The sequence below is a fragment of the Cervus canadensis genome, chromosome 8 (assembly GCF_019320065.1).
Source record: "Cervus canadensis isolate Bull #8, Minnesota chromosome 8, ASM1932006v1, whole genome shotgun sequence".
NCBI classification, from domain to species: domain Eukaryota; kingdom Metazoa; phylum Chordata; class Mammalia; order Artiodactyla; family Cervidae; genus Cervus; species Cervus canadensis.
This window is the reverse complement of record NC_057393.1, coordinates 8,398,369-8,422,938: the sequence shown is the minus strand read 5'-3', so window position 1 is coordinate 8,422,938 and position 24,570 is coordinate 8,398,369. Positions and strand designations below refer to the sequence as shown.

At 44.5% G+C, this 24,570-nt stretch overlaps 1 protein-coding gene across 2 annotated transcripts in view; it reads right to left on the bottom strand.

The window, feature by feature from the left end:
• Window positions 1-24,570, bottom strand: part of CPXM2 (carboxypeptidase X, M14 family member 2) — a 134,755-nt gene that overhangs the window by 68,413 nt on the left and 41,772 nt on the right. For both annotated transcript variants that reach the window (XM_043476159.1, XM_043476160.1), the window contains one exon: window positions 10,630-10,769. In XM_043476159.1, coding sequence (XP_043332094.1) covers window positions 10,630-10,769 — 140 coding nt within the window. The remainder of the gene's footprint in view (window positions 1-10,629; window positions 10,770-24,570) is intronic.

Below are 24,570 nucleotides of genomic sequence, written 5' to 3'. Positions count from 1 at the left end.
AATTTAATCATATTTTATGACTGCGTGTGTGTGTTAGTTGCTCAGTCATGTCCAAATCTTTGCGACCCCACAGACTGTAGCCCGCCAGGCTCCTCTATCCATGGGATTCTCCAGGCAAGAACAGTGGAGTGGGCTGCCATGCCCTCCCCCAGGGGATCTTCCTGACCCAGGGATCGACCCGCATCTCCCACATTGCAGGCAGAGATGCTTTACTGTCTGAGCCACCTACTGTATTGATATAAAGATGAATGTATTAACATATTAAAACATTTTCTTTGACCTGAAAGTTCATTTACTTTCTCCAGATTATAAAAGAAGTTCAACCCTTTGCTGAGTCCCTAAGAGTCACAAGGTCCCAGGCACGGTGCCTGCTGTGTCTGACAGCTAGGCCAGCCTTAGGGGCAGCCATACAATGTCCCTTGATAAAGTGCTCAGAAGTACACCCGAGCCATTCACAGGGCCTGAGGCCTGATGAAAACTGTGATAGCAGGGGAAGGAGGCAGCAGAAGGGACAAGCATGTCCACAAGCTCCCCAAGCCTCAGTTTACTCATCCATAAAATGGGGATGAGAAAGGGACCTTCCAGGCAGAGTCACCAAGACACCACGCGAGGTCAGCCCCAGTCTAGGAGCTTCATTTAAAGGAATTTCCTGCTTTCAGACCAAAAGTGTCCACCAACATACAGATGAGTCACAGGAGGAATTTCACAAAGTGTCCAGCTCTCCTCAGTTGTGATGGGATTCGTTCGGTTTTGAAGTCTTTCCTGGCACCCTCGGGGGCACTGGGTCTCTGGAGGTTCAACTCTGGATGGCTGGGGGCTGGGGGCTCGGAGACGGGGAGGGGTGCCATGAGGCCACTTCATAAATAACAGCAGCCATGGTTCCTTGAGCATCTGCTGGGTCCAGAATGTGCCAGGACTTTCCATCTGCGTCTCACTGAAGGCTCAAAATAAGCTCCTCTCACTGGCCAGGAAACTTGAGGCTTGGAAGGCTAAGAAGACCACCAGGAACACCCACCCACTCAGGTTCCCCCCCAACATTAATATCCCTAAGACCACACAGAGGGAGTAAGGGCCATCGTGGACAGGAGAGACAGCAAAGGCGCTGACTAGAGAGGAGAAAGAGGGATGGCGGCTGGGGTGGAGGGGAGTGTGTGAGCAGGAGCCCCCCACCAGGGAAGGGAAGGGATCCTAAGACACTTGTCAGGCACTCACCACGTGCCAAGGAGGGTCTTTACAGCCTGACACACACTGAAGTGATGTGAAAGTCGCTTGGTCATGTGCGACTTTTTGCGACCCCATGGACTATATAGTCCATGGAATTCTCCAGCCAGAATCCTGGAATGGGTAGCTTTTCCCTTCTCCAGGGGATCTTCCCAACCCAGGGATCGAACCCAGGTCTCCCGCATTGCAGGCGGATTCTTTACCAGCTGAGCCACAAGGGAAGCCCAAGAAGACTGGAGTGGGTAGCCTATCCCTTTCTCCAGCAGATCCTCCTGACCCAGGAATGGAGCCGGGGTCTCCTGCACTGCAGGCGGATTCTTTACCAACTGAGCTACGAGGGAAGCCCACAGTAACTCATTTAATCCCCACAGCGATCCTATGTGCCAGGCACTATTATCATCTCCATTTTCCAGATAAAGAAACTGAAGCACAGAAAGGCTCAGAAACACACCCAAGGCCATGCAGTCGGGAGCCTAGAATCCAAGTCTCACTGGAGAATCTGCACTTTGATCTGCTCGGCTACACCAGGTGACCACCGAGACACCTGAACAGGAGGGACACCAATGGCATACGGGAGCTGCATCCCCACAGGCTGTGTCTTATTTTCTCCTGGTGGTCTGTGCACTAAAGAGGCCCCTACGGTGGGCCTCTTTTTCAGTGGTCATGTATGGGTGTGAGAGGTGGACTATAAAGAAAGTAGAGTGCTGAAGAATTGATGCTTTTGAACTGTGGTGTTGGAGAAGACTCTTGAGAATCCCTTGGACTGCAAGGAGATCCAACCAGTCAATCCTAAAGGAGATCAGTCCTGGGTGTTCATTGGAAGGACTGATGCTGAAGCTGAAACTCCAATACTTTGGCCACCTGATGCGAAGAGCTGACTCATTTGAAAAGACTCTGATGCTGGGAAATATGGAAGGCGGGAGGAGAGGGGAGGACAGAGGATGAGATGGTTGGATGCCATCACTGACTGAATGGACATGAGTTTGAGTAAACTCCGGGAGTTGGTGATGGACAGGGAGGCCTGGTGTGCTGCGGTTCATGGTGTCGCAAAGAGTCGGACACGACTGAGCGACTGAACTGAACTGACCTGACCTGAACGGTGGGCAGACCCTGTGTTAGGATCAGGGGGTACTGGCCAGCCTCAGAAGAGGAGAGAATCAGGACAGACTGTTTTGAATGATGGAATGAGGCAGCGCAGGCAGGGTGTACCTTCGGGCAGGGGGGACGGCAGGTGCAAAGGCCTTAAGGCAGGCGCATGCTGGCTTATCTACAGAACAAAGATGAGGCTCCTGGGCTAGAAATGAAGGAGCAAAGGGAAGGAGGTCAAACGGGCAGTGGAAGTCAGTCCGCACAGGCCCCGTGGGTGCAGGCCTGTGAGAGCATTATGTGAGTCCAGCTGGGGAGGGTGCCCCCTCAAGGGGACCCTGGCCACCAGGAACAGATGAGAAAAAACGGTGAGTGCACCCAGAAACCTCCCAGAGGGTTTCCCGGGGAGTGAGAGCCAGGGGACAAGGGCCCTGGAATAAACCATGGTGGAAGCTTCATCTCCAGGAAGGAGTTCTAGCACTGTTTCCTTGTCAGAGATTTTACCTTCTGAACGGATTCCTTAGTCACCTGGCACCCAGGAAGCCAAGTATGAGCCACTGAGCCACAAGAGAGAGGTTTACTCAGCTCCAAATAACTCTCCCTGCGTGGTGGGAACATAGCACCAGTGGAGATACGATGGCATGCCTGGCCTTCTACTCGAGCTTAGAGATGTTTTCATCGAAACCCTCCATTTTAGCCAAACTCAGCAGTTCAGAAACTGGCGGTTTTCAAAGAGGTTAGAGAGGAGTTTGGAAACTTCTGTCTCCCAGCCCCCACAGGTGCCAAACATTTCATTTTGCCAGAGAGGGAGGAGACGCAAAGGGACACGTCCTGAAAACACACACGGGCTCTCTCCCGAGAAGATGTGCTGTGTGTGTGGTGCTAAGTTCTGTCCGACTCTTTGCGAGCAGATGAGCAGGTGATTCACAAAGTGCAGTGGCCGCCCCGTGAGCCCTGCCTCCAGGGGCTCCAGGCCCAGCCCGGCGCCCCTTCCCTCTGCACCCTGGCGCGCTGCTGCAGGGCTGGGGCCCAGACTGCCAAGGCTCAGTCCTCCGGGAGTGGAAAACCAGATGAAGTTGAAGAAACAGGGAGGGGCCGGGTGAATACTTCTCACTGTGGAAACCAGAGGTCCAGCCCCTGGGCAGAACCCCAGGCCAAGGAAGCTGTTGGGAAGGTTCCATCCCTCTCCTTGGTCTCTGGATGAATGTCCTCCAGCGGCCTCTGCATTGGCCTCTGTCCCTCCTCACCTTCATTTTCCTTCCCTCACAGACCCGCTGCCTCCTCAGCGGCCTCTCCATCCCCACTCCTGATCCAGGGTCCAGCGCGTCCTGGAGATTCTCCCAACACGAAGAGCCCTGAGCAGCCAAGCCTGCAACCTCAAGATTCCCGGAAGTCTGCTCCTCTCCAACCCCCGTCCCTGACCCCAGTCATCACCTCGACTGCCCCCGTGGAGTCCCCAGATGGTCGGTGTCCTCCCCTTCCAAATTTCTGTCTTTTCTGAAACCTCATCTCCCCCAGGGGCTCTGTGAACTTGATCTTAACTTCCAGGGAATCGGGCCTCTGGCTTGGTCTCCTTCCTGACCAGCCCTGGATCTCAACCTCATAACCCTTCACTCCTAACACACTGTGTCCTACCGGGTCCTGCGATGGCCTGGTCCCAGGACTTCAGCTGCACTGCCGCCAACTCCACCACCCTCTAGTGGAGAAAGCATCAGTGGTGCCTAATGCGTGTGTGCGGGCTTCCCTGGTGGTTCAGACGGTAAAGAATCTGCCTGTCATGCAGGAGACCCAGGTTCAATCCCTGGGTCGGGAAGATCCCCCGGAGAAGGGAATGGGCTACCCACTCCAGTGTTCTTGCCTGGAGAATTCCATGGATAGAAGAGCCTGGCAGGCTACAGTCCCTGGGGTCACAAAGAGTCAGATACAACTGAGTGACTAACACTGGGGAAATGCATGAGTGCATGCATGCTCAGTTGTGTCCGACTCTTTGCAACCCTATTATGGGCTGTAGCCCACCAGGTTCCTCCGTCCATGGGATTCTCCAAGCAAGAATACTGGAGAGGGTTGCCATTCTCTTCTCCAGGGGATCTTCCCGACCCAGGGATCGAACTCATGTCTCCTGAGTCTCCTGTATAGTCAGGCACACTCTTTACTGCTGAGTCCATTACAATTCCCTGAGCTCGGGAGGCCAGCCAAGCCCTTTCTCTAATGGGACAGCGAAGCTCCCTGTCCTTAAATCTCCAACCCCTGAATCTGCCTCACGCACTGTCTGCAGAGGACCCGCCTCCTACTTCATCAAGTATAGAAAACCCTCCGGTGTGAAGGCTCTGAACCACTTCAGCACTTACTCCCCAACTCTACTCTCTCGGGACGGGTGGACCCCGTCCTTCCAGCTGAGCCCCTGCACCCCCATCAGCCTCACCGCTCAGCACACTTTACTCTCTCGGGACGGGTGGACCCCCTCCTTCCAGCTGAGCCTCCGCACCCCCATCAGCCCCACCGCTCAGCACCACCTGCACCCCTGGGGCACCCGTTCCATCAGCCACCTGTCCCTCCCAGGACCAGGGTGTGTCCAGGAAAAGAGCAGGCGACAGGCCTTCCCTTGACCTTGTCTTCATCTGGCTTGGGTACCCCATCTGCTCATTTTCTCCACCCTCAGAATTCGCGAAAAGGAAGCTCACATTCAGAATCTCAGCCAAGATTCTGCACCAATAGACTGAAAGCCAGCTTCTTCGGGCTGCGGCTATCTTTCCTACCATCTCTGGGTTCTCAGCCATAAGCCATTCATCCTGCTTAATTAGCCGAACTGCTTTTAAAAAATTCAGCCAACCAGACAAACTTTCCCCAGTCCTCACCTTACAAACCCATCAATCAAACGGCTGCTTCTCTTTAAGGACACATTTACAGACTCTCAAGAGAGGATGAGAATTGTCCTGTTTATGAAATAATTAAAGTTTAAACCATTTGGTTATTTTAAATTGCCTGCATTTCGCCCAAGTCATTAGACGCATCTATTCACCTCAGGCAGAATAATTAACTTTTCAGTCACCATATTGGTTATAACTGCGACACTCACACATCTAATATACTTTCTGAAATCAGCAAAAGAAAAATTGGCCTTTTCTAGCATACTAACGTTCCACTAAACTGCAATGCAATGGGAAACAATCATTTATATTGGTGAAAAATGTAAATTATTCAGTATCATGGAAACAATTATGTTTTATTACTTTCAAATAGCATGAATTATTTGAAAATTATTAAAACTAGAATCATAGAGTTTTTCGTCAACTTGGTTATGAGCTTGTCCCGGATTGTGGCTAAGCATCACCATCTCCTATATTGCCCTTCACATCTGAATCACAGGTGTGAGAACAGCGTCCCTCTTCCCATCATACGGTGTGGACTCTGCCAGTTCTAGTGGATCTGTCAACATATCGGGTTCTTCCAGGCTGAGAGCTCCCTGAAGACAGGCCACTTCTTGTACAGAGTGTTCAGTTCAGAGTGCTCAATAAAGAGATGAGTGAATTCATAAGCACATAAAGAGGAGGTCAAGAACAAATAAGATGATGGATGTCCATGTTAAAATACCAACCACAAAAGTTTTACGAATGAAAAATATTCAGTGTTCTGATATTAATACTCCAAGCTCCAGGAGTTGGTGATGGACAGGGATGCCTGGCGTGCTACAGTCCACAGGGTCACAAAGAATCGGACATGACTGAGCAACTGAACTGAACTGATTAATCCTCCAAAGTGCTTGTGCATTCTAACAATCAGATAGGCACTGTTTATAAATAACAACATCCGTTTGGCCAACCCAAAGGAGCCATCACCCCATTTTCCTTCCATTTCTAAAACATCACCAACCAAAATGCAGCACTCTTGAGATTAGCGGATGTTCTTCCCATTTAACTCGAAGAAATCAGACTCTAACTCCAACTCTGCCATTGCTTGTTTTGGTCTGAAATCCAAATCCACCTGTTACCGGGCTGGAGTCAGGAAGAATCAGTCAGCGCTTGGAGGAGCTGGCAGGATTGTAACCTGCAGAGAGGCTCCCTGTGTAGCACGCTTGTTACACAGCGATCCTTGGATAGATACGTCCTCCAAGGATGTGCCTGGGAGGGGGCGAAGGGAGGGCCAGGCAGGCAATGCTTCCGGCTACCAGATTGACAGGAAGCAGCCTCACCTGCCTGTATTTTTTTTTCCTTTTTGGTTTATTTATTTATTTAAAGCTGCCCTGGGTCTTTGTCGCTGTGCTCAGGCTTTCTCTAGCTGCGCCGAGTGGGGGCTACTCTCTAGTTGAGGTGCACAGGTTTCTCACTGCGGTGGTTTCTGTCATTGCTGAGCACCGGCTCTAGGGTGCTCAGGCTTCAGTACTTGGGGTGCATGGGCCTAGTTGCCCCGAGGCATGTGGGATCTTCCGGGACCAGGGACTGAACCCAGATTCCTGCATTGGCAGGCACGTTCTTTACCACTGGACCAAGGGAGAAGTTCTGTCTGTATTTTCTAAATGTTTGCAAGAAAGACTTTATATGAAGGAAGATCTGTGACTAAAAATAAGCTTGAAAGGCACTGTTTGAGATAAACCCAAGAAGGTGCAAAGGGAAGAAAGCCCCATCTATTGAGCACTTATTATGTGCTGGGTAATTTTGAAACATCATTAACATAAGTGCATTTAACTTTCACCGCATCTTTATGAGCTACACAGTAGTCAACCCATTTTATAGAAGAGTATATTGAGGTTCAAAGAAGAAAAATCTCATAACCAGCAAGAGTCAGCCATGCTGTAATTCCAAAGCCACGCTGTTTTACATGCCTTCATCTCTGAAAACCCTGTTTTACATGCCTTCATCTCTGAAAACCCTCGTCACTCCTCAGCTCGACTTTTCACATCACCTCCCCCCTCCCCTTACAATTTAAGCCTGCTCTCAGTCATTTACACTCATAAATTAATTAACGCATCAGTATTCGGTGTGAATGGCTTTTTGCTAATTTGTTACTTCCTTACAATATTCATTAAGAATCATTCACTGAGCATCTACCAGATGCCTGGTACTAGGCCAGGTCCCAGAGACACAGACTATCAAAGCACTGCCTTTATTGTGTCCATAGACCAATGGGGAGAAATGTGGAAACCAATAAACAAAAATATTAAAAATCATGCCATAGATGGCCACAGGGGAACAACTCAAGGACAGCCTGGGAGAGGGAAAGAAAGACAACTACTGCCTTCTTTACTTTGGGGATTTGGTGGTTTCTGTTGTTGGCAAGTTTTCTGCTCATAACAGAATACAGCCAATGCCTCCAGCATTATTCTTGCCTCTGGGAAAAGGGGTCAGATACCAAAATGTACTCTTGACCATTTCCTCCTCACTCCATAGTGCATAGTTCTATTCCAGGAGGTAAGATAAACTGAAACTCATTGGATTTCTTTTCATTGTCCTTGACTTGAAATACATTTAGACATTAAAAAACTGACTCTTGAAAGCAATTCTATCCCTTGCCTCCCTCTAGATGTTCCTGTCCCGGGCTAAGTCAAAGAAAGATATTGTTCTACTGTAATTTCTTATTCACTCCAAACCCTCTTGTGTTTCCAGCTGAAATAGAATGGAGTGGCACTCCTACCCAGCTCTTTCTTTCTGATCCAATAATAACCCAACTACTGCATCTCTAATGATAGTGATTAGACAGGCTAATATCCAAGCATTAAGGTAAAGCCCTTTCTCTCATCCCTACGGATCATCTCAAATCAGTCTTTCTTTCTGAGTTTCTATTCTCCCTGAGCAATTCGACTTTGCTCCTTCTAAATTCCTTGCCTTTTAAGAATCTACACAGTGAAAACAATTGTTATGGTAATAAGCCACTGATGAGCAAAACACACACCACAGAGCAAGCATCAGCAGAAATGAACACATACAGAAGTGCTACTGGAAAGTAAAGTGAATAAAATGATACACAAAGTGGCACAAATACATAACCCAACATCGTCAAAATGCACAAATTATCCCTGCTCTAGAAATTTATTTGAAGGAAGTAATTCAAAGGGAGAAAAAAAGTATGTAAATGCTCTCCTGCAAAATGATAGATGATAGTGGAAAATAGAGATGGTGAGTGAGGCATAGCTGAGTAAATTATAGGCTATTAACAATGATCATTATGAAATCTGAGTCACAACATGAACATGTTATGGATACGTTTTAAACTAAAAATAATAATCGCATAGGTAATATGATTACAAATATGTAGAAAAGTTCTGTTTGCCTAAGGACAGTGGAATCACCAGTAATGTTTTTAAACGTTGTTAGTGGTTACAGTCTTGTCTTTACAATAAAAAAAGGATTCAGACGAAAACAGGATGAGTCATTGCCTGACAACTGTCATCTAATAAGAAAGTCCCCTTTACAGTGACAATGACAGGCATTTAAATGTGAGCACAGATGCCAGGTTCCCTTCTCTTATCCTGGTTGATTTATCAATGTTGACCTTTCTAGGAGTTCAAATTAATCTAATCAACCAGTGATAGATTTTATATGGCCGCCAACTGTCTCTTTCTGTCAGTTTATTTGCTCAGTCTTGTCTGATTCTGTGTGATCCTGTCCATGGGATTTTTTCAGGCAAGAATACTGGAGTGGGTTTGCCATTTCCTCCTCCAGGGGATCTTCCCGACCCAGGGACTGAACTCGCGTCTCCTGTGTCTCCTGCATCTCAGATGGGATTTTTTCACCTGCTGAGCCATCAGGAAAGCCTGGTTGCCAACCAGTAATCAATAAAACCAAAAGGGGTCAAGACACGGGATTTGGGTGTGCAGACCGAGCAGGCCAGGAGGATGCTTGGCTAACGAGGTGCACAGTTTCCTGATGTCTAAGTGTGGGGTGTTTGTGCTCCTGGCTTCTCAGCATAGAGACAGATGCCAGAGGAACTGAAAAGTTCTTGTTTAAATTCAGAAAACGCCCAAGGCTCTGCAGTCCCTCCTGACTCTCGCCCAGCCCCCAGTCTCCGCAGGTTTGCTCTGGACACAATTTTGAGCCACAGAACAACCTCACAGATACTGTCCTGCCTCTGTCTCTACCAACAGCCCTGGGATGAAGTGAAAGGTTTTGTTTTGTTTGTATAGATTTTTTTTTTTTTTTTTTGCTTACTGTAGCAGAATATACATAACACAAAATGTATCATTTTAACCATCTGGAAGCGTGCAATTCTGTGACACCATCACCACCATCCATCTCCAGAACTTTTCATCATCCTCAACTCAACTCTGTACCCATGAGATAATAAGGCCATTCCCCTCCCCTCCAGACCCTGGTAGCCACTGTTCCTTCTCCTTTTTGTCTCTATGACTTTACCTGCTTTAGGAACCTCATGGAAGTGCCATCATGCAGTGTTTTGTCTTTTTGTGCCTGGCTTATTGCCTTGAGCATAATGTCCTCAAAGTTCATCCATATTCTAGTGTGTGTCAAATTCCCTTCCTTTTGAAAGCTGAATAGTATTCCGTTGTATATATCCACCATGAGATTGGGCTTCCCCGGTGGCGCAGGGGTAAAGAATCTGCCTGCAACGCAGGAGACACTGGAGAGGCAGGTTTGATCCCTGGGTCAGGAAGATCCCCTGGAGGAGGGCATGGCTACCCACTCCAGTGTTCTTGCTGGGAAAATCCCATGGACAGAGGAGCCTGGGGGGCCACAAAGAGTTGGACACAACTGAAGTGATGGACCACAGCACAGCACCACGAGATGAAGCACTGGAAGGGGCTCTAGCCCGCCTCTTTGGGGATTACTATTCTTACTGACCCAACCTTGATCTCAAGCTCCGTTCTGAGCAGTGGGATTCCATCTTATTCTCACTGGTTCATCCTTCAATTCTCCTCCTCCTCTAGAAGTTCTTTATTCAGGAACTTGCATGTGTTTCCTCTTTCTCCCCAGGATCGGGGAGACTCATTCCTTCTACCCCATGACAGTGGGTGGAGCCAGCGACCTGTTGCTCACTGCTTGGGTGCACTGAACACTTGTCAGCCACCTGTCAGGGCGCCAGTAACTCACCCCACATCCAAGAAGGCCGCTACCTGCCAAAGAGGACCTTTGTTTGCCTCCCCAGTCTAAACTGCGCATCCCTCTCTCTGCTCCTGTGCTGGGGAAGCTGTGGATCAAAAGATGCACCTTCCCAGGGTGTCTACAGCAAGGCCAGCCTCCCGTCTTCCCTGTAACTTTCTTCCCTTCTATTGCCGGTCACCAGATTCTTCTCTGCGACTTTCCTGACTCTGTCTGAACCCTAGAGCTTCAGATTCACAGCCCAGAGCCTAAGCACGGGTCCAGCCATACTTACAGCCAGAGAGAGTTCCTCCCTTGAGTGATGACACCCGTGAACTTGGTCAGTCGTCTGGCGTCCACTTCAATCCACTGATGGAGGTCATTCCTCCCTGCGCACCACGCCCCGTCGTAAAAATCATTTTCGTTAATACCTGCCTGAAAAGAAAGAGAGAGGTGTTCTTCAATACTACATATAAAACACACAACCAACAAGGACCTACCGTGTAGCACAGGGGACTACGCTCAGCATCTCGCTATAATCTATCAGGGAAAGGAATCTGAAAAAGCTATACCTGAAAAGATGGAGCTGAATCACTTTGCCGTACACCTGAAACTAACACAACATTGCCAATCAACTACACTTTAAAAATGGAGAGGGACATGGCAACCCACTCCAGTATTCTTGCCAGGAGGAATCTCAAGGACATAGGAGCCTGGCAGGCTACAGTCCATAGGGTCGTAAAGAGTCAGACACGACTGAGTGATTGAACACACACACAGACACTTTAAAAAGAAAAAAAAAAGGGGGGGGGAGGGCATTTTTCAGAAGGACCCAGAATATACTCGAAGAAAATTTAGGCAAGTTTTTTTGTGACATTTCGAGGAAGGTGGGTGGGAGGGATAGAAGAGAATGAGGAAGTAGATAAAGAAAAAAAGTCACTGTGCCCTGAACTCTTAATTCTAAATCATAAAAATGAGCTGCTTGTTATTAACAAGTTGGAAATATTTCAATATGATAAGTACTCCTCTTGCCCAGTGTGAAAAATGAAATTTAGTGAGTTCTCCTGTTACTCATTCATCCAATAGACACAGATCGTCTCCTACGTACCAGCCTACACACACCAGGTGCTGGGAGCACAAAGGTGAATCGTTCCCTCCTGGAACCTCAAGATCCAGGCAGGAAGAAAGACATGAAAATAGGTAAGTGAGAACACAACAGGCAGGTGTTATTTCAGGAATAGGAACAAAGTGCTTTGGGAGTTTTCAAGGACAGCACAGCTAACTTGAGCTGGGGGAGACTATGGACAGAACGCCCCCAGGGCAGAGGTGGTATTCGAACGGGATGTTGAAGGTTAGGTTTATCTAGTGAAATTTACTTATTTGCATTTAAGTCATTTGATGGGCCTGAGTATCAGCTGCTTTTGCCACCAGGGATTCTCCTGATTTGAATTTACAACGTGGGTGAATTTCTGCTCTAGAATTTTCCCTGTATTATCACCATTTGAAGAGACAACTCCCTGATGTTTTAAAAAAAAAAAAAGGCAAATGAGTCAGGGGAAACTTCCTAATTTACTAAGACACTTTCTGCATTAATCTCAGTTTCCCATGCCTATTTCACAAGTACATAATCATATGAGAAAAAGTCTGAATGATACTCAAGAGATGAAAATGACAGGCCATTCCATCTATCTTCCCTACCTCTGAGCACTTTTCAGCTCAAATTCTGCGTCAGCTTCATTTTAATGGCCAACAGTGATGTGAAATCCAGAGCCCAGCTATAGCAGAGGAACAGCTTGGCAAGGGGTCCTATTGACAGACTCATCCAGCACTGCACCGGCTAACACAAGCCTTGTAGCAGGACCAACAGAGGGTAGGCATTCCCAGTCCACTCCTGGAGCAATCCTGAAAGAGCTTTGAGAGCAAATGTTGGAATACTAATGTACCACAGTCTTCTTCTCTCGCCTGGGAAATTCCATGAACAGAGGAGCCTGGCAGGCTACATCCATGGGGTCAAAGAGAGTCAGACACCACTGAGCGACTGAGCACTAGACGGTCTTCTAAAAGCACACCCATCTCAAATGAAGGTGAAAAAACAGCTGCTAGTCAACATTCTCCAGAAACCCACAATCTCAGTTAACCAGCACCTCTGTGTCTGAAGGCACACAGGGTGTCTATAATAAAGACCTAGAGGTGTTGCAAGATTTTGCCTTCCAGAACCACCAAAAAAAAGCTAAATTTTGCAAGTGTGCGTGACTGGTTTTACCTGCACTTCAGTGAGTTTGTTAAAGCAATGCCGACTCTTAAGTACAATGTCTCATTTCCCAGGACTGCCGGTCATCAGGGAGATCACCAACTCCATCTGAAGGCTATAATTACACAGTTGCTCCCTTTCTTCATCTACGGCACTTATCCCCCCAAAGGAAGAGGCCTGCAACCCATTAATGACTTACAGTATCACAATTCATCTTCTTTCAAGAAACCATAAAACACACTGAGTTTTTGTTGCGATTCCCCTTTTTTCGTAAACCACCCATGAGACTGGTGCTTAGAACAGTTTCATTTATTTATTGAAATTAACCTTCACCTTGCCTCTGCTATTTGCCAAGTAGTGGTCCAGGCAGTAGCAATACAAAGGTAGACAAACATGGAGTCAGACCTGCCTTCCCGGAACTCAGAATAGGCAGACGGACTAAAGTCCCCTCACGGCATCTTCTGGTGTTAGCATCTCAAGATCAACCACTGCATAGCGGGCTGATTAAGAGTTTGTGTTCTGAAGTCCTAGCTGGGTGTGAATCTCAGCTCTGCAACCATCATACTGTACAAGTTCAGGCAACTTGCCTAAATGCTCTGTGCCTCGGTTTCCCCATCTGTTCAAGTGAGAGCGATGCTCATTTCCCCCTTAGGATGCTGACTGTGCTTTCAACAGGGGCCGGCACTTGGTTAACACGGATGCCAAAAGAGCTGAACACTCAATTAACACTAGTTATCAGTACTCCTGGGCTTCCCTGCTGGCTCAGTGGTAAAGAATCCACCTGCCAAGCAGGAGACACGGTTCGATTCCTGGGTCGGGAAGATCCCCTGGAGAAGGAAATGGCAACCCACTCCAGTACTCTTGCCAAGATAATCCTATGGACAGAGGAGCCTGCCTGTCACTGGCTACAGTCCACTGGGTCTCGAAGAGTCAGACACAACTTAGCAACTAAACAACAACAACAAATCAGTACATCTAAAATAATAAATGTTTGGTAAATCATGAAAATGTGGATGTTTTACGAATTATTTCACATCTTATGCAAGTCCAGGGAATTGCAACACTATTCCAGTCAACTGGTGTCACAGTGCGTACAACATCAAATATCCAGAAGAGAGCTATAAAACCTGAAAAAAGAGGAGGTTCACTGTCTACAGATCTCAACAGGAGTCTGTGCTGCCCACCCGCCGCCCCCTCATGGGATATCTGGCAATGCTTGCAGCCGTGTCTGGCTGTGACAACTGGGGGCAGTGTGTGCAACTGGCAATGATAGACAGGACAGGGATGCTGCAAAACATCCTACAACCGGTGGGACAGCCCCGGCCACATAGAGCTGCCCAGCCGCAAACGTTGATCACGCAGAGCTTAAGCGTGCCAGCTCCTGGGCTAAGCAGACAAGAGAGAGCTGCCATATAGCTCGCGATGTTTACCCCTCCAAGATCACGCAGGCTCAAAGCAGCTGTCCTCATGCCGTTCAACCAAAGCCTACCGTCTGAGATCTGACATTCCAGTTCCTGTCCCTGGTTTTGCGAGCCTGGATATTCTGCTTCTGCTGCCAATCTCAGCTCTTCCTAAGCACACCAGACAGTCAGTTAAGGCTAATAAGGTGTCAGGGGACTGAAGAGCCCTGCCCGAAGCTGACTCTTTGGGACATGACAGCCACCTCTGCAAAATCCATTATAAATTTATAAAGCAAGCGTCCAGGAGAATTCAATGAAAGAGGGGGTACCGGTCTCAGAGATGTCACCAGATTACACCAGAGTGCCAAAACTGGCATCAGTAACACGTCTGAGAAACTTAGAAACATTCATCCTTTTCTGTTTAACGATGCAGAGAAGTACTTCATAAATTTTGCAGAAATTTCAGTCAGAAGTTGTTGAAATGGAAGGTTTGATTCCTTAAACTTTAAGGAAGCTAGTCTTCAAAATACCACTTACATAGAATAATTGTTTCTACTAGAGTACCAAACAAATTAGGAATTAATGTAATTTTCTCAAGGCAATATTTATATGCATCATTTTTTTCCCTTAAAAATCCCTATCAAGACATCTAATAGATGAAAGATTTTGCTTAAGACAAAAGGGGAAATTATTAATTCCATAACAAAGAGAAACCCTGATACTCTCCATTTATGATCAATCAAACAGGAATTTTCTATTTCAAAATGATGGAGTAAATACGTTGGTTTTTCCAGGTTCTTCTCTTACAAGTTCCCCTAAACAAAGAAAACAAGATAAAGAAACACAACTTTGACCGCTGATAGAACTAGGAGATGTTTATAAAACTCAGATCACAATATATGAAGATAAAAATGAGATGAAGGGCTCTTGAATAACTCCGTAAGAGAAGGAAGTGCTAACTTCCAAGGGGCACACCAATGGGAAGTGAGCCACACAGAATTTAAGAAAGCTCAAAAACTGGATCTTAGATATCTTGGAAGGTAAGAGTGAGAGAGGGCTAAAAACAGGGAATTGTTTCAAAATGTGTATCAAAAAAATTAGATTCTCACGTCCCCCCCACATCCCCAGCCTTCAGTTCAGTTCAGTCCCTCAGTCGTGTCCAAATCTTTGCAACCCCATGGACTTCAGCACTCCAGGCCTCCCTGTTCACCACCAACTCCCAGAGTTTACTCAAACTCATGTCCATCGAGTTGGTGATGCCATCCAACCACCTCATCCTCTGTCGTCCCCTTCCCCTCACGACTTCAATCTTTCCCAGCATCAGGGTCTCTTCCAATGAGTCAGTTCTTCACATCAGGTGGCCAAAGTATTGGAGTTTCAGCTTCAGAATCAGTCCTTCCAATGAATATTCAGGACTGATTTCCTTTAGGATGGATTGGTTGGATCTCCTTGCGGTCCAAGGGACTCTCAAGAGTCTTCTCCAACAACGCAGTTCAAAAGCATCAATTCTTCGGCACTTAGCTTTCTTCATAGTCCAACTCTCACATCCATACATGACTACTGGAAAAACCATAGCTTTGACTAGATGGACCTTTGTTGGCAAAGTAATGTCTCTGCTTTTTAATATGCTGTCTAGGTTGGTCACAGGTTTTCTTCTAAGGAGAAAGCGTCTTTTAATTTCGTGGTTGCAGTCACCATCTGCAGTGATTTTGGAGCCCAAAAAAATCACTGTCACTGTTTCCATTGTTTCCTCATCTATTTGCCATGAAGTGATGGGACCAGATGCCATGATCTTAGTTTTCTGAATGCTGAGTTTTAAGCCAACTTTTTCACTCTCCTCTTTCACGTTCATCAAGAAGCTCTTTAGTTCTTCTTTGCTTTCTGCCATGAGGGTGGTGTTATCTGCATATCTGAGGTTATTGATATTTTTCCTGGCAATCTTCATTCCAGCTTGTGTTTCTTCCAGCCCAGCATTTCTCATGATGTACTCTGCATATAAGTTAAATAAGTAGGGTGACAATATATAGCCTTGATGTACTCCTTTCCCAATTTGGAACTAGTCTGTTGCTCCATGTCCAGTTCTAACTGTTGCTTCTTGACCTCCATACTGATTTCTCAGGAGTCAGGTCAGGTGGTCTGGTATTCCAATCTCTTGAAGAATTTTCCATAGTTTGTTGTGATTCACACAGTCGAAGGCTTTGGCATAGTCAATAAAGTAGATGTTTTTTTTGGAACTCTCTTGTTTTTTCGATGATCCAATGGATGTTGGCAATTTGATCTCTGGTTCTTCTGCCTTTTATAAATCTAGCTTGAATATCTGGAAGTTCACGGTTCACATACTGTTGAAGCCTGGCTTGGAGAATTTTGAGCATTACTTTGCTAGCATGTGAGATGAGTGCAATTGTGAGGTAATTTGAACATTTTTTGGCATTGCCTTTCTTTGGGGTTGGAACGAAAACTGACCTTTTCCAGTCCTGAGGTCACTGCTGAGTTTTCCAAATTGCTGGCATATTGAGTGCAGCACTTTCACAGCATCATCTTTCAGGATTGAAATAGCTCATCTGGAATTCCATCACCTCCACTAGCTTTGTTCGTAGTGATGCTTCCTAAGGCCCACTTGATTTTGCATTCCAGGATGTCTGGCTCTAGGTGAGTGATCACTCCATCGTGATTATCTGGGTCATGAAAATCTTTTTTGTATAGTTCTTCTGTGTATTCTTGCCACCTCTTCTTAATATCTTCTGCTTCTGTTAGGTCCATATCATTTCTGTCCTTTATTGTCTCCATCTTTGCATGAAATGTTCCCTTGGTATCTCTAATTTTCTTGAAGAGATCTCTAGTCTTTCCCATTTTATTGTTTTCCTCTATTTCTTTGCACTAATCACCAAGGAAGGGTTTCTTATCTCTCCTTGCTATTCTTTGGAACTCTGCACTCAAGTGGGTATATTTTTCCTTTTCTCCTTTGCAGTTTGCTTCTTTTCTTTTCACAGCTATTTGTAAGGCCTCCTCAGACAGGCATTTTGGTTTTTGCATTTCTTTTTCTTGGGGATGGTCTTGATCGCTGCCTCCTGTACAATGTCACAAACCTCCATCCATAGTTCTTCAGGCGCTCTATCAGATCTAATCCCTTGAATCTATTTGTCACTTCCACTATATAATCGTAAGGGATTTGATTTAGGTCATACCTGAATGGTTTAGTGGTTTTCCCTACTTTCTTCAATTTAAGTCTGAATTTTGCAATAAGGAGTTCATGATCTGAGCCACAGTCAGCTTCCAGTCTTGTTTTTGCTGCTGGTATAGAGCTTCTCCATCTTTGGCTGCAAAGAATATAACCAGTCTGATTTTGTTATTGACCATCTGGTGATGTCCATGTGTAGAGTCTTCTGCAGAAAATGTGATTTTTTTTTCTCTTAAAAAAGGCAACCAGAGAGACTAGATTTGAAAACCCCAGACACAGAGGAGGGCAGATATGATAGATAAGTACAGAGAATTCAGTGGAAATCAATCAGCAAGCACAGTGAAGTGTGAGATGACCCACCTCTCTTCCTCCATGCAATTCTAGAACACAATGCAGCCAAGTATAGAACAAACAAAAAATAAATAGGCTAAAAATATAATGGAGAACAGGAAAAAAACCTCAAAGAAACTATAATTATGACCCCTTGAAAGAGAAGATCTTGTTTGCATGAATTGAGACTAGGACAGTCTTAGGGAGGAAATAGCAGTACACAAGAAAGAACTCTTGGAATGTGAGAATTCCAATAACAATGAACAGCACCAGAAAAAGAGGACAAGCAGAGGGTAAAGTCAGAGATTTCCGCCCCCCGCCCGCCCCGCCTGAGGAAGAAATGGCAAAAAAATTACTATATGAAAATGTCCCAGGGCTCTATGGCTTAAGTCTCCAAAGAACTAAGAATACAGGACAAAGAATGAAATAAGATCCACACCAAAGGATATCATTGTGAACTTCAAAATACCAGCAATAAAGAGATTATAAGAGCTTTCAAAGAGGAAACAATAAACCAAAGAGGGGAAGGAAAAGTTGGGAGATTGGGACTGATATATACACACCACTATATATAAAAACGGTAACTAATAAGAACTTACTATATAGCACAGGGAACGCTACTCAATAGTCTGTAATGACCTTTATGGGTTAAGAATCTTAAAAAGAGTGGATATATGTATATGTACAGCTGATTCACTTTGATGTACAGTAGAAGCTAACACAACATTGTAAATCAACTATACTCCAATAAAAATTAATTTTGAAAAATAAATTTAAGATTCATCAATGTATGGCAAAACCAATACAATACTGTAAAGAAAATAAATAAATAAAACTGAAAAAATAAATAAACAAAATAAAACAAAGATAAAAGAATAAGAAGGGTACCAGAATTCTCAATAACATCTGAAGCTAATAGAATGGAGAGATAGCAAATCCAAGATTCTGAAAGCAAAGATTTTCCAACTTAGAACTTTATACTTAGAGTATTGATCACAAAAGACAGTTTTCAGATTCACAGATCCTCAAAAAAATTTCTCTCGTACCATTGCCAGGAAGCTACTATAGGATATGCTCCACAAAAATGAGGCAGAACACCAAAAGAGGAAGATGTCAGATTGAGAAATCAAAGGTTCCAAAACAGGATGACGGTGAAGAAATCCTAAGATACAAGTGATGCAGAAGATCCAGAAACACAGCAGGTCAAAGGGCTCCTGAAAGGATTTCTAGAGAAACACAAAAAGCAAAACTCACACTAAACATGGTTGAACAGATCTGACCTTACAGAAAGTTACACAGACGGCTATTTTATAGACCCAGACTATTGCAGGGTATGGGATGATTTTTAAAACATGAGCACTTCCAGGAAAACAAAAAATCATCAAAAAATTATATAATGGGAATTAACTCTTGGCTCAAAACTACAATAATTCTTGGCTCAGTAGTAAGCAGTATTTATAGTCATAACAATGAAAACCTCAAATGTAGGTTTGTCCAAAATTTGAGATACAATTTTGTTGGAAAGATTAAATAGTGATGAAAGATTAAATAGGGATGATTAGAAATGAGCTTAAACTATCATCTTCTGTAATAAAGATTCAAATAATAAAGTTCAAAATTTATAAATTAGTATATCTCAATATGTGCACATTATTTAGAAATTCTAATTCAAATTCCCAAAGAAACAAGTAAAAAGGGCTGGAAGTAGTTGCCCCATTCATAGCATTTGATGGGGGTCAGGGGGTGGGGTGGAATGTGGAATGCCTCCACAGGGACCATCGCTTTGTTTTTATTTTTGCCTTTTCCAACTTTATTAGGAGTAATCAACAGATACAATTGTACATATTTAGAGTACAACTTGATGATTTGATGGGTATACACATTACAGAATGATTACCAAGATCAAGATAATTAATATAGCAATCACCTCAAGTGTTAACTCTTCTGTTTGTGTGTGTGGAGAGAATGCTTAAGATATATTTCTCAACAACTTTCAAGTATTACACAATACTGCATTATTAACTACAATAACCATGCTATATATTAGATCCTTTGAACTTACTCTTCTTATAACTGAAAGTATACACTCTTTAACCTACATCTCCCCATTTCCTCTGCTGCTTAGCCCCTGGCAACAACCATTCTATTGTTTATCTGTTATAATCCTTTAATGCTTTGATTTCTGTAACTACTTGCTTATAAAACTGACTGAAATAAATTTTAATGTTAAAGAGGAAAGGAAAGGAGATGCACAAATATAGATAGATGCACAAATACAGTTTAGTTCAGTCATTCAGTCGTGTCCGACTCTTTGCAACCCCATGGACTGCAGCACGCCAGGCTTCCCTGTCCATCACCAACTCTCGGAGCTTGCTCAAACTCATGTCCATCGAGTTGGTGATGCCATCCAACCATCTCATCCTCTGTTGTCCCCTTCTTCTCCCGCCTTCAATCTTTCCCAGCATCAGAGTCTTTTCAAATAAGTCAGTTCCTCATATCAGGTGGCCAAAGTATTGGAGTTTCAGCTTCAGCATTAGCCCTTCCAATAAATATTCAGGATTGATTTCCTTTAGGATTGATTGCTTTGATCTCCTTGCAGTCCAAGGGACTCTCAACAGTCTCCTCCAACACCACAGTTCAAAAGCATGAACTCTTCAGCACTCAGCTTTCTTTATCGTCCAGCTCTCACATCCATACATGACTACTGGAAAAACCATAGCTTTGACTAGACAGACCTTTGCTGGCAAAGTATTGTCTCTGTTTTTTAATATGCTGTCTAGGTTGGTCATAGCTTTTCTTCCAAGGGGCAAGCGTCTTTCAATTTTGAAGACGAATATGGACAGATGCACAAATATGACATACAACCTACTTTTGAAACTATTCTTTAAATTTCTAGGTGTCTACATGAGTACCTACTATGTGCTAGGTACTATGGTAGTACCTATGCTAGGTACAGTTTGCTTTATGGCATATATAGAAAACTGTGAATCTCAAAATCACTCTGCTGTTGTGAAATCATTGATCTGCACTGTACATACTTCATGATCATGGGCTGCCTCAGTACAGAAACATCTGGAAGCAAATTAAAAAGTTATATCCAAGTGAGTGTAACAATTTAGCAATTCAGCAATTCCCAGATAATTGACCCAGCTGCCACTTTGTAAACATAACCCAGGGCTATCTGGACTGAAACAGAATAAAGTAATAGTTCTTTTTAAATCTTTTTCAGAAAAAAAAATTCTAAGAAACAGAGGCTGAATCTTTATAGTTACCAACAAGTTACCCCTTTTGGAGGCAGTGATTACCTAAAAATGTTAGCTGTGATATCTGATTAATACAGGTAAGTAACTACTCTCTCAAAAGAGACCATAATGCTCTCTGAATATCTACCTTCGGTAAACCTCTGTGATAAACTTTTGAAATATGCATAAAACTGCCTGGGTGCAAATCAGCTGATCCTTTGGCAAAAAAGCAGAGCTTCCTGCCGCTTTAGACCTTAATCATCAGTGTTGTTGTTGTTTAGTCATTAAGTTGTGTCTGACTCTTTGTGACACGAGGCTTCCCCATCCTTCATTATCTCTGAGTTTGCTCAAATTCATGTCCATTGAGTGGGTGATGCTATCTAACCATCTCATCCTCTGCTGCCCCTGTCTCCTTTTGCCTTTACTCTTTCCCCGCATCAGAATCTTTTCCAGTGAGTCCGCTCTTCCCATCAGGTGGCCAAAGTACTGGGCTTCAGCTTCAGCATCAGTCCTTCCAATGAATATTCAGGACTGATTTCCTTTAGGATGGACTGGTTGGATCTCCTTGCAGTCCAAGGGACTCTCAAGAGTCTTCTCCAACACCACAGTTCACAAGCATCAATTATTCAGTACTCAGCTTTCTCTACACTCCACCTCTCACATCTGTACATGACTACTGGAAAAACCATAGCTTTGACTATACGGACCTTTGTTGGCAAAGGAATGTCTCTGCTTTTTCAGTTTAGCTATTGAGGTTCAGCATAGCTTTTCTTCCAAGTAAGCATCTTTTAATTTCATGGCTGTAGTCACCCTCAGCAGTGATTTTGGAGCCCAAGAAAATAAAATCTGTCACTTCTTCCAATTTTTCCCCTTCCATTTGCCATGAAGTTATGGGACCGGATGCCATGATCTTAGCTTTTTTAATATTGAGCTTTAAGCCAGCTTTTTCACTCTCCTCTTTCACCTTCTTTAAGAAGCTCTTTAGTTCCTCTTCACTTTCTGTCACTAGAATGATATCATCTGCATATCAACAGTCTTCTCCAACACCACAGTTCAAAAGCATGAACTCTTCAGCACTCAGCATATCTGAGGTTGTTGATATTTCTCCTGGCAATCTTGATTCCAGCTTGTGATTCATCCAGCCCAGCATTTCGCATGATGTACTCTGCATAGAAGTTAAATAAGCAGGGTGACAATATACAGCCTTGTACTCCTTTTCCAATTTTGCACCAGTCCATTGTTCCACATAAGGTTCTAACTGTGGCTTCTTGATCCACATACAGGTTTCTCAGGAGACAGGTAAGGTGGTCTGCTATTCCCATCTCTTTAAGAATGTTCAACAGTTTTTGTGATCTGTTCAACAGATCAACAAAGGCTTCAACAGTCAAAGGCTTTTGCATAGTCAATGAAGCAGAAGCAAATATTTTTCTGGAATTCCCTTGCTTTCTCTATGGTCCAACGAATGTTGGCAGTCTGATCTCTAGTCCTCTGCCTTTTCCAAACCCAGCTTGTGCATCTGGAAGTTCTTGGTTCACATACACGAGCTCATCTTCAGGTGTCATGTTTTTGCCTTTTCATGTTCATGGGGTTCCTAAGGCAAGAATACAGAGCCGTCCCCTCCTTCAGTGGACCCGGTTTGTCAGAGCTCCCCTCTGTGACCTGTCTGTCTTGAGCGACTCTGGATGTCGTGGCTCACACCTTCAGTGAATTATGCAAACCTCTTCGCCACAACAAGTCTGTGATCCACGAAGGGATAATCATCAATAAAGCTGATTAAAGAGAAATACTCATTGCTTTTAAATCCATTTTTAAACCCCAAATCCACTTTTTAAAAATGTCTTGCACCAGCTAAGGAAAACAATAAATATCTTGAGTTTGAAATGAAAAATGATTAAAAACAAATCTATCAGGGAGTTCCCTGACACAACTAAGAATTCACAAGCCACAACAAAAGATTCTGCATGCCACAATGAAGATCAAAGGTCCTACATCTGGTGCAGCCAAATACATAAATTAAAAAATCTTAAAAATTTTACAAAGTGCACTCACCCAGATCAAAATGTAGAATATGACCAGCATGCCCAAAGTTCCCACCATTGGCCCCACCCAGGCATTACCTTTCCCCTAACATAACCATTGTTTTGACATCCATCTCCCTGGACTGATTTTCCTATTTTCTTTTTTCTATAAATGAACTTTCTGTGACAACTCTTTTGTGCTTGGCTCCTTTTGCTCAATGTGGTTTCTGTGAGATTCAGCCATATTATTACAGGTAGCAGTAAATTATTCCTTTTCACTGCTGTATAGTACTCCACTGTACACATATACAAATGACTTATCCATTATACTGTCTGATGGACATGGGGATTATCACCATATTGGGAGTATCACGAATAACAATGTTATGAACCTATCTGTACATGTTTTTTGTACATGTATGAATGCATTTCTTTTAGGCATAAGAAAGAATTTGTTAGATTAACAGGTACAAGAACGTTGAGTTCAGTAGATACTGCCAAACAGGTACCCAACGTGGTTGTGCTATTTCATGATCCCAGCACTATATAAAAGTTTCTATTGCTCCATATCTTCGCCCACACTTGATACTGTTCTTTTTTTTTTAAGCCACATATTATTGAGATTTTAATCTGTATTTACTTGATGACTTGAGATAAACAGCACTTTCTTAGGTTTATTGGCCATGATATTGCTCTGTAACCACAGCACAGCTCCAGTCACACTGGCTTTGCTTTAGTTCTTCAAATATAACATGTTCCCTCCACCATGGGGCCTTTGCACACATTGTTCCCTTCAACTGGGAATTCTCTCCTGTCCCCTCGGTCAACTCTTTGTCTGATAAACTCTTAAGTTTTAATCCTGCTTCAAACCTTGTAGCCCGTCCTCAGGAAAGTGTTCCAGATTTCCAGATTGAGGCAGGTTTGTTGGGTATAGAAAACCATGATGTGATGGGTTGGATTATATCCTCCAAAAACATAGGTTCAATCTCTAATCCCTGGAACCTCAGAAGGTGATCTTATTTGGGAACAGGGTTGTTGCAGATGAAATTAGCAGATGAAGATGAGGGCCTAAACCTGATGACTGGTGTCTTTGGAAGAAGGGGAATTCTGGTTATGGAGACAGACACACAGAGATGAGAGATGATGTAGGAGGGAGACCACCCGTGACCACAGAGGCAGACTGGAGAAATGCCACTACAAGCCAGGAACACCCATCATGGGATGCCTGGGGACTGGCAGCTGGAAGAGGCAAGGAAGGATCCTCTACTAGTAGTGTAAGAGGGAGTTCAGACCTATAAGCACTTTGATTTCAGACTTCCAGCCTCTGGAATTGTGAGAGAATAAATTCCTGTTGCCTTACGCTGTTTGTGACACTTTGCTATGGAGGCCCCCAACGCTAATGCACCTGGTCCTCTCCTTCTGCGTATTCATCACAGGTTGCCATTGGGTGATCTCACCCATGAGATTTTTTTCAAAATAATTTCATTTCCCCATTTCATGACCCAAGGCCAAAATAACACTGGAGGAGGCATCCTGGACTCCTCTTTTTCTCTCTCACATCTGAACCTCATTCTCCTCCACGTCAGAAAAGCCTGCTTTCAAAATAGCCAAAACCCAACCACTTCTCACCACCTCCACACCCCTGGCTTGGCCAAAGCCAGCATCACCGCTCATGTGGGGTGCTGAACATCACCCCTCCCAGGCCCCCTGCTTTGACGCCTGCTCCCCTAAGTCAACACAGAGACTGGGTTACTCCTTCGCACTTGCAAAGCAGAGCATGGCATTCCTGCACCCCATACCTTTCCACGGCCCCTCAA